Below are 16,360 nucleotides of genomic sequence, written 5' to 3' on the forward strand. Positions count from 1 at the left end.
TGAGTTTGATTCTTTAAAATTTCGATGCTTACAACTATCATCTTAATGATTGAATTAATAGTGAAAGGTGGTTTAGCTAGGAAGAATTGGCTGAAGTCACGTTTTAAGTATGTTTCTTGACCAAGCACTTCGTGATATTTACTTCTTCCTTCCCTTTTTTATGAAATGAAGGTACTTGTGGCTTATTCTTTAAGTTCTTTGTCGTATTTATGAAAATGTTTGATACTTTTGCTATGGTAGGCAGATATTATCGCCCTTGATAGTTAGTAATAACCAATCAAATTTAGGACATTCCACATTGCTTCCAACAATCTAATATGCTGTAAAAAGTCAGTGACATACTTTCTTATCTAAAATATTTACTCCTCCCTAGGCTGTGGGGCATTAGAATAAGATGTATTAAGTTTTTATTTTATTTTATGAATTATATTTACATAAGAATAAAAAATATATACATAATATATAAGACGGCGTGAAGAAATTAAGAAAACATCCTTCTTTCATTTTTGAAGTGTATAAACTCACTTTATTTTTGCTAAAAAGTGAGTGATGTAAAATACTCTGTGAAACAAAGGGAATATAAAGTTAAAATGTTGTTGGAAAAAGAAGGTAAATAATAGAACCCAAAACAAATAACAATGAGGAATATAGGCCCAATTTGCAAATCTTTGTAAAAAGGCACCAAAAGGAAAAATCAAGCCGAATTTAAAACAATTGCAACCAAATTATTTCATTTCAGTATTCGTTTTCCCTTTTTGATCGCCATCAGAATAGTGTTTTATTTCTTTCAAAATGGATATCCGATTTGCCCTGTTTTCTAGAGGTGTTCTTTTAGTGGACTACATAAAACATTTCCGAATGATGCCAATGTCAAACATATATAGGCTGTTAAAAAATTATATCCACTCAGAAAAGAAAAATCACTATCAGTCCAAGTACAGATTCATAGTTTCGTGTAGTAACTAGGACATGATTTTGATAAAATCCAGAAGAGACAGATCTCATTGAAGTATAACCTCCACCCCCACCCCACCCTGTATAGTTTAAGAAAAATTGAAGTTTCCCTTTCGCCGCACCGGGGCGAAATGCATCAGTAGCCACTTTCAAGATTGAAAATATCCGTAATTTATAATGTATTTAAAGATTAACCAATTCGTCTAAACTTCTGGAGTAAGTATCTTAGATTTTTGAGATGCTAATTTGAAATTCAGGACTTAGTGAGTGTCCTAAATTTTTGAGCTGCTAACTTGAAATTCAGGACTAAATGTCTTGAATTTCTAAACTGTTAATTTGAAATTCAGGACTAAGTGTCCTAAATTTTTGAACTGCTAATTTAAAACTCAGGATATAAGATTCAAATTTATGAATACTATTTTCGAACTTTAGAACACGATGTTCTGAAGTTTGAACCTTGGGTTTTAAATTTCAGGACGTCGTGTCCTGAAATTTGAGCGAATTGGCTAATCTTTAAATACATTATAAATTGTAGATATATTTAGACATCATGCAGCATCGCCCCGCAAAGCCTGTAACCCACCCCACACCCGCACCGCCCCATTGCCATCCCTAAATTGTCGCGTCCTTTTTTTGGTGAACACGTCAATTTCAGACACATTATTTCACTTAACATTTCCGATAAATATTCCAATCGCCCATTAATTGTGTTATATATATATATATATATATATATATATATATATATATATATATATATATATATATATATATATATATATATGCATTTGTGTCATATTTTCATGAGCTAATTTCACCCGTATATGCAATCTTAATAAATATTGATTGGCCTTCCATGTTAGTAGTAAATCGTTCTCCCATGGTGGCATTTGTGTCATATTTTCATGAGCTAATTTCACCCGTATATGCAATCTTAATAAATATTGATTGGCCTTCCATGTTAGTAGTAAATCGTTCTCCCATGGTGGCATAAACAAAACTCAATCATGTAACGATGATGGATTTTCCTTATTAAGCGTTGGGGATACTCACAGGAGAAAAGAACGGTACGTCGAAAAGTCAAACTTTACGCATTTAAAATATAAAATAGTAAACAAAAAGAATTTAATCTCAAAAGATATCACAAATTAAAACAACACCTAGTTGAATTATAAATGTTTACATATAAAGTTTATACATTTATTATTTATCAAGCACCATGTGTAATAAGTTTTTTCCTTTTTCCTTTTTTCCAAATAGTAACTCTATGAACAATTGACTAGTCAAATATATGTAACTAATGCCGTCTACGTGTGCATAAAATTGGTTTAACTATAAGCAACTAAGCAAGATTGGCTTACATAAAATTATACTGACCTTCAAAATAATGGTTACATCAACATAATTTTGGTTTTTTTGGTTTCTGACTCAATGTGTGACACTCTCTGGGGCCGACTAATCCGGATTCATACCGTATAAAGCCCTTTAAAAAAAGAAGCATTCCATACCAGGATTTTCATGATTCGAAGCCAAAATATCTGATTAATTGTCGATGAATTTTATCCATCCCACCACAACCCTTGTCGGTAACATAGGTTTGGTTGTAGACACAAAGAACGTGCAATATTTTCAATTCACAGCATGCAAAGACTGTTGACAATTTTGTAGAAAGTTCACAAGTAACCTATGCCTTAACCACTTTTAACCCTCCATATCTATAAGAATAACACACTATATTGACAAAGAATCAAGAAATTAAACCCCTTTTTCAACCATATTTCTATTTCTCATAGCTCATGAACAAGAACAACACAACAACATGGAAATATTAACATTGTTTGTGTGCTTGGTTTTGTCATGGATCTTCATCCATGGATTGAGGCAGCAGAAAAATAGGAAAGGCCCCATACATTGGCCTATTATTGGGGCAGGCTTAGAACAGTGGGTGAATTTTGATCGAATGCATGATTGGTTGGTCAAGTATTTGGCTCAATCCCCAACTGTTGTTGTCCCAACGTGGTCTACAACTTATACTTACATTGCTCATCCAGATAATGTCGAACATGTTCTCAAAACTAACTTTGATAACTATCCAAAGGTCTGTGATCTTTCTTTTTATTCTTTTTATTTTTTTCTTCATAATTCTCTCATCATTATCCAGTTAAATAATACATTTGTCCCTCATTATTTGTGTAATAAGGATTGGTTCTTGTTCGTACATTGTTATTCTTTCGGTGGGGATTTATAATATCCTAAATCAATTGTTGTGTTGACGTCAGATTCTTTCACATGGTATTAGAGCAAAATTTGGTAACCGTAGTATATTCACAACGGTCTTCTCTTTACTTATTACTGTATTGTACTGGGCTTCCCTCATCCTGTCTCAGTTCTGTCCATCGAGTCGCTAACTTTGTTCTAGGCAGGGGTGGAGCCAGCATGTTGCCTACGAGTTCAGTCGAACTCAGTAGCTTTGATTCAAACCATGTATTTGACTTAAAAAATTCATTGAATATATGCAAATTATTAATTTAGAACCCAGTAACTTAAAATGATTAAAATTCCGAACTCATAAGTTTCAAATCGTGGCTCCGTCTTTGGTTCTAGGCCCACTTGTTTCTATTAACGCAGAACCAAGATTCTCATTTCTTTATCCCATATATATATATATTGTTTTTTAGTCTAGCATGAGAATGAATGTTTGGTTTTGCTTTGGGACAGGGTGAAGTGTACCATTCATATATGGAAGTTTTACTTGGAGATGGCATATTTAATGTGGATGGTGATCTTTGGAGAAAACAAAGGAAGACTGCTAGCTTTGAGTTTGCTTCAAAAAACTTAAGGGATTTCAACACTGTAGTTTTCAGGGACTATACCCTTAAACTCTTTAACATTCTAATTCAAGCATCTTTCAACAATAAGGAAGTAGACATGCAGGTAAGTTGAATTCTCTTGGACATGAAATACAATGTTTATTCTTGTTGCTAAAGAACAACTTTTTTAACAGGATTTGTTGATGAGAATGACTCTAGACTCAATATGTAAGGTGGGATTTGGTGTAGAGATAGGAACATTGGACCCCAATTTACCAGAAAATAGCTTTGCACAAGCATTTGATGCTGCAAATGTTATCGTGACACTGCGATTTATCGACCCTTTGTGGAGGATCAAGAAATTTCTGAACATAGGATCAGAAGCCATCCTTGATCAGAGTATTAGAACAGTTGATGATTTCACATATTCTGTCATAAGAAAAAGGAAGGCAGAGATAGAAGCAGCTCCAACCAATGAGAAAGTAAGCTCATAGGAACAATTTTAGCTAAATAACTACTCCACTAAGTCTTTTAATTAGTAAGCTGACGTCTTTATGATTTTTAACATAAACCAGATTAAGCAAGACATATTATCAAGATTCGTTGAGCTAGGAAAAGACCCTGAGAACAATATGACTGATAAAAGCCTGAGGGACATTGTCCTAAATTTTGTCATAGCGGGGCGTGATACAACTGCAACAACTCTGTCTTGGGCTATATACATGATCATGACTCACGAACACGTAGCAGAGAAGCTGTACGCAGAACTGAAATCGTTGGAAGAGAATGTGTCGTTGCATCAGTATGACGCGGAGGATCCTGAATCAGTTAATCGGAGAGCAATCCAATTTGCAGGGCTTCTTAATTATGATTCATTGGGAAAATTGTACTACTTGCATGCTGTCATTACAGAAACTCTTCGGTTGTACCCCGCTGTTCCTCAGGTTAGTATCCTTGATTTTTGTTGCATAATGCAGAGAAAATTATGTGCACATTCTTGTCAATTGGTCACTAGTCATATTTTTTTTATTCATATAGGATCCTAAGGGTATATTGGAAGATGATGTATTACCAGATGGAACAAAGTTAAAAGCTGGAGGAATGGTGACTTATGTACCTTACTCTATGGGCAGAATGGAATACAACTGGGGTTCTGATGCAGCTTCATTCAATCCTGAGAGATGGCTCAAAGATGGAGTTTTCCAAAATGCATCTCCATTCAAATTCACTGCTTTTCAGGTATATGTAATAAATTAAGTCAACGACCATAGCAGAGATTAAAACACAAGTATAAACATATTCTTGAGTTAGGGTTAGATATACATACCGTTCAACTCCATTGATTCAGCAGCAATAGCAAACGATAGTTAAGTCTGAGACCAACTTCCCTCATCCAATAGCTATCTCGCTCTCACAATCCGGAGAGAACTCAACTGATGGGACGTCAACCACCACCAATAGTTATTGGGCTTACTTATCTACACATACAATAAAATATTAATCAGACCTTTTATTTAATTCATCACTTGGGTCATATCACTATCCGTTCAGGCTATTAACCAACTAACATAATTTCAAATTCCAATAGTATAAAACAAAATATAGAATGATATTTTTGCACGAAAAACTGTTCATATATACTAGCAATCTAAAGCTGCAAAATACATGATTTATCGGGATAACACATTTCATTGTCATGATTTTACAGGGAGGGCCAAGAATATGTCTTGGAAAAGACTCTGCATATCTTCAGATGAAGATGGCACTTGCAATTTTGTGTCGATTTTATAAATTCAAGTTGGTACCAGGGCATCCAGTGAAGTACAGGATGATGACCATTTTATCAATGGCACATGGACTAAAGCTTACAGTATCAGTACGATCTTGAAATCCAAATGTGAACATGCATCATGTAAATGTTTATGCTGGCTCTAGCATGTAACGGTTAAACATATAGATTTTAATTGCAAACTGTAATTAACTTATATAGTTAAAATAAAGTCTTTCATGGAATCAGAACAAATGACAGAATGTCACTACAGATTCATCATTACATCTTCTTTTTTTTTTTTGGAAACTATAGACAATAATGAGTTTAATTATTTGTCATTGGCCAAAGGCATTGCTACAGGAACTATTCATCAGGATTCCTTTCGATATTTGTGAAACCATACAGTCATGTTCATAAGCTAAACAATGGATACACTAATAACCCTGATACAAGTTAATTATGACATGTTATGAAATCAGAAGTGAATTTTCTTTTTCTTTTTCTTTTTTTGGTTTATCATATCTGCTATACGAGTCACTGGTCCGACTAATTCAGACTAGCATCAAATAGGATCACTATGGGGTTAATATTCCCAACCAAGAAGTTCTTTATTCCTAGATTCAAACCCGATATTTCTGATTAAGAGTAGAGGGATCCCAACCACCCCACAATACATCTTGGTGATAAGTGAAGAAAAGGTGAATAAGGGAGTTCAGAATGAATGTGATCTTGTTTTATATATATATATATATATATATATATATATATATATATATATATATATATAGTTCTAGCGTTTGTTAGGTTAACTTAAACCTATGAACGGTATCCACCATGGATCCGCCTCGATATGAAATACATATTAAATGTATTGATTTCATGGACATGACCATCACAAGCCCCAAGAGTCTAACACTAGCTTGCTTAACCATTATGTTTAGCAATAATGATATTGCTGACAAAAGGAATAAGGAAAACAAGCAAGACAATTGCACCAAAGTGTCCATTTAGCTGAAGAATTCCCGCAATGTGCTCTAATTAAATGCACGTTAACAGCAGCAGCGCAGCTAGGGGTGTTCGTCGGTCGGTACGGTACGATATTTAGATGTTTTGGTTCAGCATTTTCGGTATCCTAAAATGATGTACTAATACCGTACCTAATTAAATTCGGTATGGTTCGATTTTTCGCCTTTCGATTTCGGTTTATTCGATACGGTAACTTCGGTTTATTCGGTTCTAAAGCAGCTTCTGAATATTATATTTTGGGGAAAATAACACCTTAACTAGCTAGCAAAATTAAAATTATAACTAGCCAGCAAAATCAATCTTATGAATGCAACAACACTATACATCATAAATGAGACTTCTATAAACAGGAGCATAAGATTAGAATAACGTTTGCAAACTTTATCAACATGTAAGTATATCTGGTCTAAACCTCTAACTTGCATCTCTGTAATATACCAGACACCAGTAAGCTTCACAAATGTGACCAAAATAAGTTTTTCACGTAATGTTTACAAAAATCATTCGGGTAACATCCATTAATTACGGACAAAAATAGGTGGCACACAGGCTTTCACAAAAGAACATGGAACTAGAAACATTCTCCTGAAGCTCTCTGGTAACTGGGGGCAGTAAGGATGATGAGATATTTAAAATTAATCCAATATATATTTCGGTACGATATCGGTATTTTGGTATATTTTTTAAAAAATACCAAATACCATACCTAATACCAATTATTTTTAAAATGTAAACCAAATACCATACCAAATATCAAATACCAAAAATTTCGATTTCGGTATGGTAATTCGATATTTACCAATTTATGCACCGCCCTAGCTGCAGCTGCAGAAATTTGGAGCAGGTCTTGTGGACAACCCACTTGCTCCAAATCAGAATTTTAACTAGAACCTTAACTCATATACCATTTTAGGTGAATTTGATATGGAATATTTTGCTCTTCATAAACTGCGGTTACTGTAGGCTTTTACGTTCATATATTCTGTGAGGTTGTATACTATTCAATCAACTTATTTATTTAAAATAAATACCAGTTACCTAGTTGATGAGTTTCCTACTAATAGAGAAATATTCCATCTAAAAGTGACTATAAGTTTTTGTTTGATCGAATAGAGTTTTATGTGCAATTTGCTCACCACAAACATTTTCAGTCTTCATTGCCCTTATGGCATCGTTACAAAAACATTCATATTTTTCTATATAACACTACAAACAGCAAAAATCTAGCAATGGTTCTAATGAAATACTAGGCTCAAATCCGATATCTCTGGTTGCTCTTATTAAAAATATATATATAATGTTCTGAAGATTCTTATGTTGTTATTGCTCAAAATAGACATACTAATCAATGGAAGACAGAAAGATTAAAATACTCCATACCTGTCAAAAGTTCTTATTTTTTTCTCGTAGACGACGAACTCTTCGGCTAACTCGTAGATCATTGTCATCGTAGATCCAACATGTGAATATGAGAAAGAAACCTAGCCAAAGACAACTTGCCGATTTTTCATATAATATATACAAGTCTCATTTTCTTTTTTCTAGAGAACAAAGATGATAAATATAATCTCATTCTTCTTTTGTGGAAATGTTAATTTAACAGAAAGAGATTAGCTTAGCGGCAAGTCATCCTTGGCTGCACTTCACATCCATCATAGCCACATGCAAGACCCTATGATGACAGCATGCATAAACACAACAAAAATTCACGTGTCGAAGCTAAATAGAGCTTCTTAATTAACATGAAGATATATGAAAAGAGCCCCTCTGATGTATGTGGTACTTGTCCTCAAAGAATGGGCGTATGAATTGAGTATTTATTAAAGAAACAAGATAAAAGTTGCCAAAAAGTAATTACCTTATGTATTTCATTTTACATAATATGGAACTAGGTGATATGTTCAAAAACGAATATATCTTTCTATATTTAAAAACTCTTTAAATTTAAACTTTTCAGTTTATTCTTAATGATATGCTTTTGTAAATATAGTAATGTCCTTGCATATTTAAGACCAAATGTTATGACATTTATTTATTGCCAATGAAGTTATTTTTGGTAGGATCTTTATACAAATAGCAGGCAGGGTCACTATTTATTTTTCCTAATCGATATACATAAATTATACACTGATTTTATATGAATTATATATCTATTACACATCTGCTAGTTATTTATAGATTAAGCGGTTGGAAGTGCGGCGATTTAAGTTAATTCTTCAATTTTTTTGTTGTATACATATTCAACTTATATGTCAATAATGTTTCTTTCTTAAACTCTCTGCGCTCAATCAAATACTATCATATACTTTATCCGTTTCAATTTAGATGACACACTTTTCTTATTAGTCCGTTCCAAAAAGAATGACACATTTCTATAATAAAAATAATTTAACTTTAAACTTTTCATTTTACTCATTTTACCTTAATGAGAAGTTTTTATAACCATACAAATGACATGATCCCACAAAGCTTTTACCCCTTAAAATTTTAAGATCACAAGTTTCAAAAGTCTCTCTCTTTCCTCTTAAATTTCGTGCCAAATTAAATTAACTCATCTAAATTGTAACGGTGGGAGTATTATAAAATGAAATGATGGAGTAGTAAAATACCGAAATAAGGTCTCTATTAGGGTACTTCGTAAGTATGAGTAACAGAAAGACTTGGTACAACGTGTGATGTGATGTTAAAGAGAAGGGATGTGTAGTGTACTTCCTATTCTTGGAAATGAGAGGTGCGCTCAGAGAAGTATAAGCTGACCATTTCTGAATCTGATCAAGAATGAACCAATGGCAAGAAATGAGAAAGTATCAAGCAGATATGCTTTAGTAAGGAAGGATTCACACGATGAAATTCATATACTATATGAAGTCATGTATGGTTAGCAGCATGTGATCTGAGTCAGAATTTTTCGATTCCTTAGTCAGGAAGAATGTGTTTGTGAGCTGGATATTATCTTCTCATCCAATCTTTATTTGATTTTATGAAAGGACCACGTATTATCACCAAATATAGAGAAGGTTAACGCTGGGCAGTTTTGAATATATACTTCCATTTCTAGAAGTTCGAAGTTTTCAGATTAGTGAAAAAACATCTATTTTAAGCAACGAAACAGATTTTTTGACAGGGTTAAACTTTATATTCATTACTCAAGGATAGAAGGATTGAATTTTGACTCTTTTTCCCGTTTTTATCAAAATCTAAACTAGGCCGAGCAAATCTTTTAGTTCTGAATCCGAGCAAATCGATGAATTTATGTTAGTTAATAAAATTAAAAACCAAATTTCACTTAGATTCAGCGTGGCAACAAATTATTTGTAACGACCCGACCGGTCATTTTGTGTATTTGGGCCCCCGTTTCCCCCATTTGATGTTTTCCATATTCTTAGTTGTTGCTTTGTGACTTGCGATGATGGTTGGTTTGGTTCCTGGAAAGTTTTGGAATGAATTGGAACACTTAGTTCCATTGTAGGAAGTTTAAGTTATAAGAGCTAACCAATGTTTGACTTTTGTGTTAACAGCCTCGGATTCGTGTTTCAAGGGTTCTACTAGGGTCGTATGGTAATTTTTTACTAAGGCGTACGTCCGAATTTGGATTTGGAGGTTCCTAGCATGATTTGACTCTTTTTGTCGAAAGTTGGCAATTTGAAGGTTTAGAAATTTCATAGGTTTGACCATGGGTTGACTTTAAGACTATCTGATTCAGATTGTTGTTCTGGAATTTGGAAAATGTCTGTTTTGTCATTTGAAATTGTGTGTAAAGTTTGGTCTCATTCCGAGTTGGTTTGGTAGGAATCGGACGTTTGGTTGTAAATATTGAAGTTCTTGAGTTTTAAGGCTTGCATAATGCGCTTTGGCGTTTGATTCATGGTTTTGGATGTTATTTTGACGTTTGATCTAGCGAGCGAGTTCGTATGAGGTTTATATACTTATGTGAAAGTTTGGTGCGGATCCCGAGGGGCTCAGGTAAGTTTTAGATTGATTTCAGAGTAGTTTGGTGAAGCTTCAGTTTTTGCCAGTGCTGCAGACCTCGCATTTGCGATTGCTGGCTCCCACGGGGGACCTCACATTTGCGAGGAATTTCGTCGCATTTGCGACATTGGCCGGCTAGTTGGGCACCTCGCATTTGCAAAGTTTGTGATCGCATTTGCGAAGTTTGTGATCGCATTTGCGAAGTTTGTGGTCGCATTGGCAACATTTGTTGGGGCAGCCAGGGTTCGCGTTTGCGAACCCAAGATCGCATTTACGGAAGTCACATTTGCGAGCCTCTTGTCGCATATGCTATATCTGTAGGTGGTTGTTAGTTGAGTATTTTGGGACTTAGACCCATTTTATCATATTTTGAGCCCTCTACTTGGAGATGGGCAATATTTGAAGAGATTTTTCACACAAAGCAATTGAGTAAGTGATTTTCACTTGAATTTGATATTACGTCTTAATTTCCTATGGATTTTTACACCTAAATCAAAGAATTTGGAAGTGAAGTTTTGGGCATTTTTTACTATATTTTGAAAAATAAAAATTGGGGATTTGAGAGTCGATTTGGACTCAGTTTTGGAATCTAATCATATATTTGGACTCGTGAGGTTATGGGTAGTCGAGATCTACCCATTGACTCGAGTTTTGACCGTATGGGCCCAAGTTTGACTTTTTAGAAATTGGGTAAAGATTATAACTTTATTGTTTGGAATTGATTCCATTAGCATTGTTTGATGTTATCGAGTTATTTTTGGCTATATTTGAGCCGGATGAAGGTAATATTTTAAAGGAAAGGCAATTTTGGAGTATTTAATTTGGCTTGTTTGATGTAAGTATCTTGCCTAACCTTATGTGGAGAAATACCCCCTTAAGATTTGGCCTTAATTGCCTGATTATGTTATGTTAAAAGTGACCCGTACGCATGGTAACTAGTATGTATAGTGGTATTATGTGTGGTATGTGACCGCATTAGACCATAAGCTTCAAATATGTCTTATTTTGATGATATGCTTTATATGAAACATGCCTAATCAAGTTATAAATACAGTTGTAAATACATGAACTTGATTGCTACAATTGATTTAGCCGTAGTCATGCTTTATAAGTTGAACACCTATCTGCATTTTATTAATGTCATATGCTTGGCACCTTGTTGATAAATTATGATCTCATACCTTTTGATGGTAATTTGGCATATTGTGTTGTGATAATTATGACACATGTGGACATGTTGGGTGGATTGATTGAATGTTCACACGAGGTCTTTGCTGTGCGATTGTGATTATTGTTATGCACATGTAGCAAAATAAAGATTGTGTTTCTCGAGTTTGCATATGTGGGGAAATAAGAGTGGTGATATGCGCATGTGGCAAAATAAGAGCGTTTTTTTCTTGATATTGCACATGCGGCAAAATAAGGTTGGCATTCTTGATGATGTTTATGTGATGTTTTGAGGGGGATTTTTTTCTTGATGATATTCATGTGACGTAACGGGGATGATTTATTTAATCAGCTTTAGGGTGCTAGAGTGTTCTCCAATATTGACTTGAGATCGGGGTACAATCAGTTGAAGATCAGGGCTTCAGACATACCTAAGACGGCTTTCAGGACTAGTTATGGGCATTATGAGTTTTTAGTGATGTCTTTTGGCTTGACTAATGCCCTAACATCATTATGCATTTGTGAACAGTGTGTTCCAGCCTTATTTGGACTCTTTTGTCATCGTGTTCAATGATGATATCTTGGTGTATTCCTGTAGTAGGGAGGAGCCCAAACAACATTTGAGGACGGTGCTCCGGGTTCTGAGGGAGAAGAAAATATATGCCAAGTTCTCTAAGTGTGTTCTGATTGGATTCGGTGTCATCTTGGGTCACGTGGTGTCCAGCGAGGGGATCAAGGTAGATTCGGAGAAGATAGAGGCAGTTCAGAGTAATCTCAGACCTTATCGCTACAAAATCTAGAGTTTTTTAGGTTTGGCAGGGTATTATTGCTGATTTGTGGAGGTGTTTCCATCCATCGCAGCTCCATTGACTAAGTTGACTCAGAAGGGTGCTCCATTCAGGTGGCATGGCGAGTGGAAGGAGAGCTTTCAGAAGTTCAAGACTGCATTGACTAAAACTCTGATTTTGGTTTTGCCTTCGGGATTTGGATCATATACAGTTTATTGTGATGTCTCTCGTATTGGTCTCGAGTGTGTGTGTTGATGTAGATTAGTAGGGTGATTGCCTATGCTTCACGTCACTTGTGAGGTGTATACGAATCATCGAAGTCTCTAGCATCTTTTAAATAGAAAGAATTGAATTTGAGGCAGCGAAAGTGGTTGGAGTTGTTGAAGGATTATGATATCACTACACTGTGGTTGCTGACGCCTTGAGTAGGAAAGCAAGAGTATGTGTAATGACTCGACCGGTTATTTTATGTCATTGCACCTCATTACCCCTTTTATGCTTTACACATGTGTGTTTATAGTTTTATGACTTACGGGGTTGGTTAGTTTCATTTCGGGAAGCCTTCGGGTTGATTCGAATCCCTTCATTCTTGACTTAGAAGTTTAAATTAGAAATATTGATCAAACTTTGACTTTTATGTAAATAACCCCGGAACAATATTTTGATAGCTCCGATAGCTTTGTATCATGATTTCGGACTTGGGCGTATGCCCGAAATTAATTTTGGAAGTCCGTAGGTTAATTTGTGTTGATTTACCGAATTTTGGCAATTTTAGTTGAAAAGTTTGACCGTAGGTTGACTTTTAGCTATCGAGTTCGAAATTTGATTTTGGGACTTAGAATATGCCCGTTATGTTATTTAGGACTTATCTGCAATATTTGATACCATTTGGAGTTGATTTGATAGGATTCAGACGTTTAGTTGTAATTCTAGAAGTTCTTGAAATTTACTTTGAAATTCATGTGTTTAGTGTTCGATTCGTAGTTTTAGATGTTAATTTTGTGTTTTGATAGCGAGAGCGAGTTCGTATGATATTTTTAGACTTGTGTGGATGTTTGGTTTGGAGCCCCGAGGACTCAGATGAGTTTCAGACATGTTTTGAAAAGTTTTAAATTGAAATTTGGACTGCTGGTGTTGCTGGTGCTCAAGTATCGCAATTGCAAACACCAGTATCGCAATTGCGAAGGTGACAGTGGGGGCTCAGATGTTGCAATTACGACTACCCCTTCGCATTTGCGAAGTTTGTTGGCTTTTGACTTAGTTCGCATTTGCGAACATTTGTTCGCTTTTGCGAGGTTCACAACTTCGCAATTGCGAAGCCTCTTGTCGCAATTGTGATATTGAAGGAGGTTGTCAGGGTACGCAAATGTGAGCCCTGATCCACAATTGCGAGGGTTCATAAATTCGAACCATGTATCGCAAATGCGACAACTGCAGCTGGTACAAAGGGTTGGGAGACAGGATTTTTCAAAACATTCCCTTATTTTTGAACCCTAGACTTAGGTAGGAGCCGATTTGGAGAGGAGCTTTTCACCTACAAACTTTGGGTAAGTTATTCTAATCTGGCTCTAATCATATTCCATCAATATATCTTAGATTTTAACATCAAAATCATGTGAATCAAAGTGAATATTTGTGAAACTTTGTCAAATTTTTGAAAATTATGAATTTGAGTTTTGAGAGTCGATTTGGACTCGAATTTTGAAACTAATCACATATATGAACTCATGGGGTCATGGGTAATCGGAATCTACCAATGGACCCGAGTTTTGACCGGGCGAGCCCCAGATTGACTTTTCTTTGTTTGATGATATTAAGTTGATTTTGGTTATATTTGAGTCGTGCGGAGGCGCGTTTTAGGGGAAAAGCTATTTCCGAGGGTTTAATTGGTCTAGTTGAGGTAAGTATCTTGTCTAATTTTGTGGGTGGGGGGGGGGGGGAAATACCCCTTAGGATTGTTATTGTTTGATTCATTTGTGCGATGTGAAAGCCGTGTATGCAAGATGATGAGTGGGTACATGGGTTGTATGCGGTATTTGACCGGTTTAGGCTACTTAGACTCTTTTCATGCTTTAATTGACTTGTTGTATCATGTTTTAAATTCTCATTATCAATCTATTCATACTTATGTTAGTCCATCCTTACATGCCTTAAATAATTTCGTTAGCACTTGTTCTACATCCTAATTGATAAATTGCACTCATGCTTTAGTTGAACTTGTTGCCTCTATTATTGTTCATGTTATCTTTTTCATTATTGATTATCATTACTTGAAGTTATTGTTCGTGTTATCTCTTTCATTGTTGATTCCATTATTTGAAGTAATTGTTACACGTTTATCTCTTCCGTTGTGAGTTATTCTTACTTAATATCGTGATTATACATTACCTCTCTCATTGTTGAATTATTTTTGTTGAAGTTATGAAAGTCGTTATCATGTTGAGGCGAAATTGTTATTGTTGAGACATCCTCCTTGTTGAGCATTTTATATTTGTTGTTATTATTGTTGATATTCTTGTTCACGTTGTGGTAGAGCCATGGGCTATTGTTGTGGAAATATTGATATTGTTGATTGTTGGCAAGTTTTGATATATGGGCATTTGTGATGCGAGTTGCTATTGTGATGTGATAATGATGCGCATGAGGCGGTATAAGGCTTGGGGTTAATGTGCATGTGGCGGCATAAGGTGGGACTTATGTGTGTGTTACTTGTAGGGGAACTACGTGAAGCCACGTGATGTCATAATGTGGGCTAAAGTGCATGTAGCTATTTCGAAAAAACTATTTTCAAAACCTACTTAAATGTAAGGCTCATGCGACTGTATAAGAAAAGATTATGATTGAGATTGGGAATGGTGAATACAAGGCGGTACCTCAGTTGTGATTTTGATATATACACGAGGCGGTACCTCAGTTGTGATTTGTTTTTACACGAGGCGGTACCTCATTGTGATTCTTATTGTTTATATCATGTTGTAAAGAATTATTTGGTGGAAGCACTTCTTGTTATTTTGTTCTTTATTGTTCTATCAGTTATTGTCCGCATATGAACATTGGTGGTTCTTTTCAATTGCTTTCCTTACGTTATCTTTATGCTTACATTCTTTTTGTTAGTCTTTGTTATTAACTTGTTTCATATTACTCAATGCTCCACTTCCCGTTATTCTTGAGAATTCATTTTCTTTCTGCTTATTATATCCTAGTAGGTGTCTTGACCTGACCTCGTCACTACTCTACTGAGGTTAGGCTTGATACTTACTGGGTACCGTTGTGGTGTACTCATACTATGCTTTTGCGCATCTTTTTGTGCAGATCAAGGTATGTCTGCCCGTGCCGGATGCTAGAGTTGATTTGAGTAGATGCTTTTGGAGGTTTCAAGGTATTCCTGCTCTACGTCCGCAAGCCTCGGAGTCACCTTCCCTATCTTTACTTCCTGTTATATTTTCTTTCAGACAATGATGTAGTAGATATTCTAGTTTTACTCTGTAGAGCTTATAACTCAGTTCTACCAGTCTTGGGAAAGTATTCGTTGAGATTCTATTTCAAGAGTTTATACCAGTTATTCAGCCTTGTTTTAGTATTTTGTTAATTATTTTTGTCAGGTTATTATTAACTGTTAGGCTTACCTAGTCGTATAGACTAGATACTATCACAATATCCAACGGAGAAAAATTGGGGTCGTGACAAGTTGGTATCAGAGCTCTAGGATCGTAGGTGTTACGAGTCATAAGTAGGTTTAGTTAGGGGTGGGGATAAAATCCAAAATCTTGAAAAACCGAACCGGACCTAATTAATTTGGTATTTTGGTTTCGGTACTTCGGTATTTGGTACGTTATTCGGTATTAGTAAATTAATATTTTGGTACTTCAGTTCGG

The 16,360-nt window shown here is 35.2% G+C and overlaps 1 protein-coding gene and 1 long non-coding RNA gene across 3 annotated transcripts; one reads left to right on the forward strand and one right to left on the reverse strand.

Annotated features, from left to right (window-relative positions):
* Window positions 1-2,656: 2,656 nt before the first annotated feature.
* On the forward strand, window positions 2,657-6,140 carry LOC107791425 (cytochrome P450 704B1-like). Its single transcript, XM_016613483.2, has 6 exons — window positions 2,657-3,052; window positions 3,673-3,888; window positions 3,959-4,246; window positions 4,340-4,708; window positions 4,803-5,003; window positions 5,473-6,140. Exons 1-6 carry the CDS (start codon window positions 2,774-2,776, stop codon window positions 5,650-5,652), a joined length of 1,533 nt encoding a protein of 510 aa, XP_016468969.1. The 5' UTR covers window positions 2,657-2,773; the 3' UTR covers window positions 5,653-6,140.
* LOC107791426 (uncharacterized) lies at window positions 4,581-8,313 on the reverse strand. 2 transcript variants are annotated; one of them, XR_012694954.1, is made up of 4 exons: window positions 7,942-8,313; window positions 5,092-5,242; window positions 4,882-4,992; window positions 4,581-4,717 (listed from the first exon to the last, which is right to left on the reverse strand). It is a non-coding gene; the product is annotated as an uncharacterized LOC107791426 (long non-coding RNA). The 2 variants fall into 2 exon arrangements; XR_001649267.2 differs by lacking the exon at window positions 4,581-4,717 and having other exon boundaries at window positions 4,855-4,992; window positions 7,942-8,307.
* Between the last annotated feature and the right edge of the window lie 8,047 nt (window positions 8,314-16,360).

This window comes from Nicotiana tabacum, chromosome 9 (genome assembly GCF_000715075.1).
Source record: "Nicotiana tabacum cultivar K326 chromosome 9, ASM71507v2, whole genome shotgun sequence".
Taxonomy (NCBI): Eukaryota; Viridiplantae; Streptophyta; class Magnoliopsida; order Solanales; family Solanaceae; genus Nicotiana; species Nicotiana tabacum.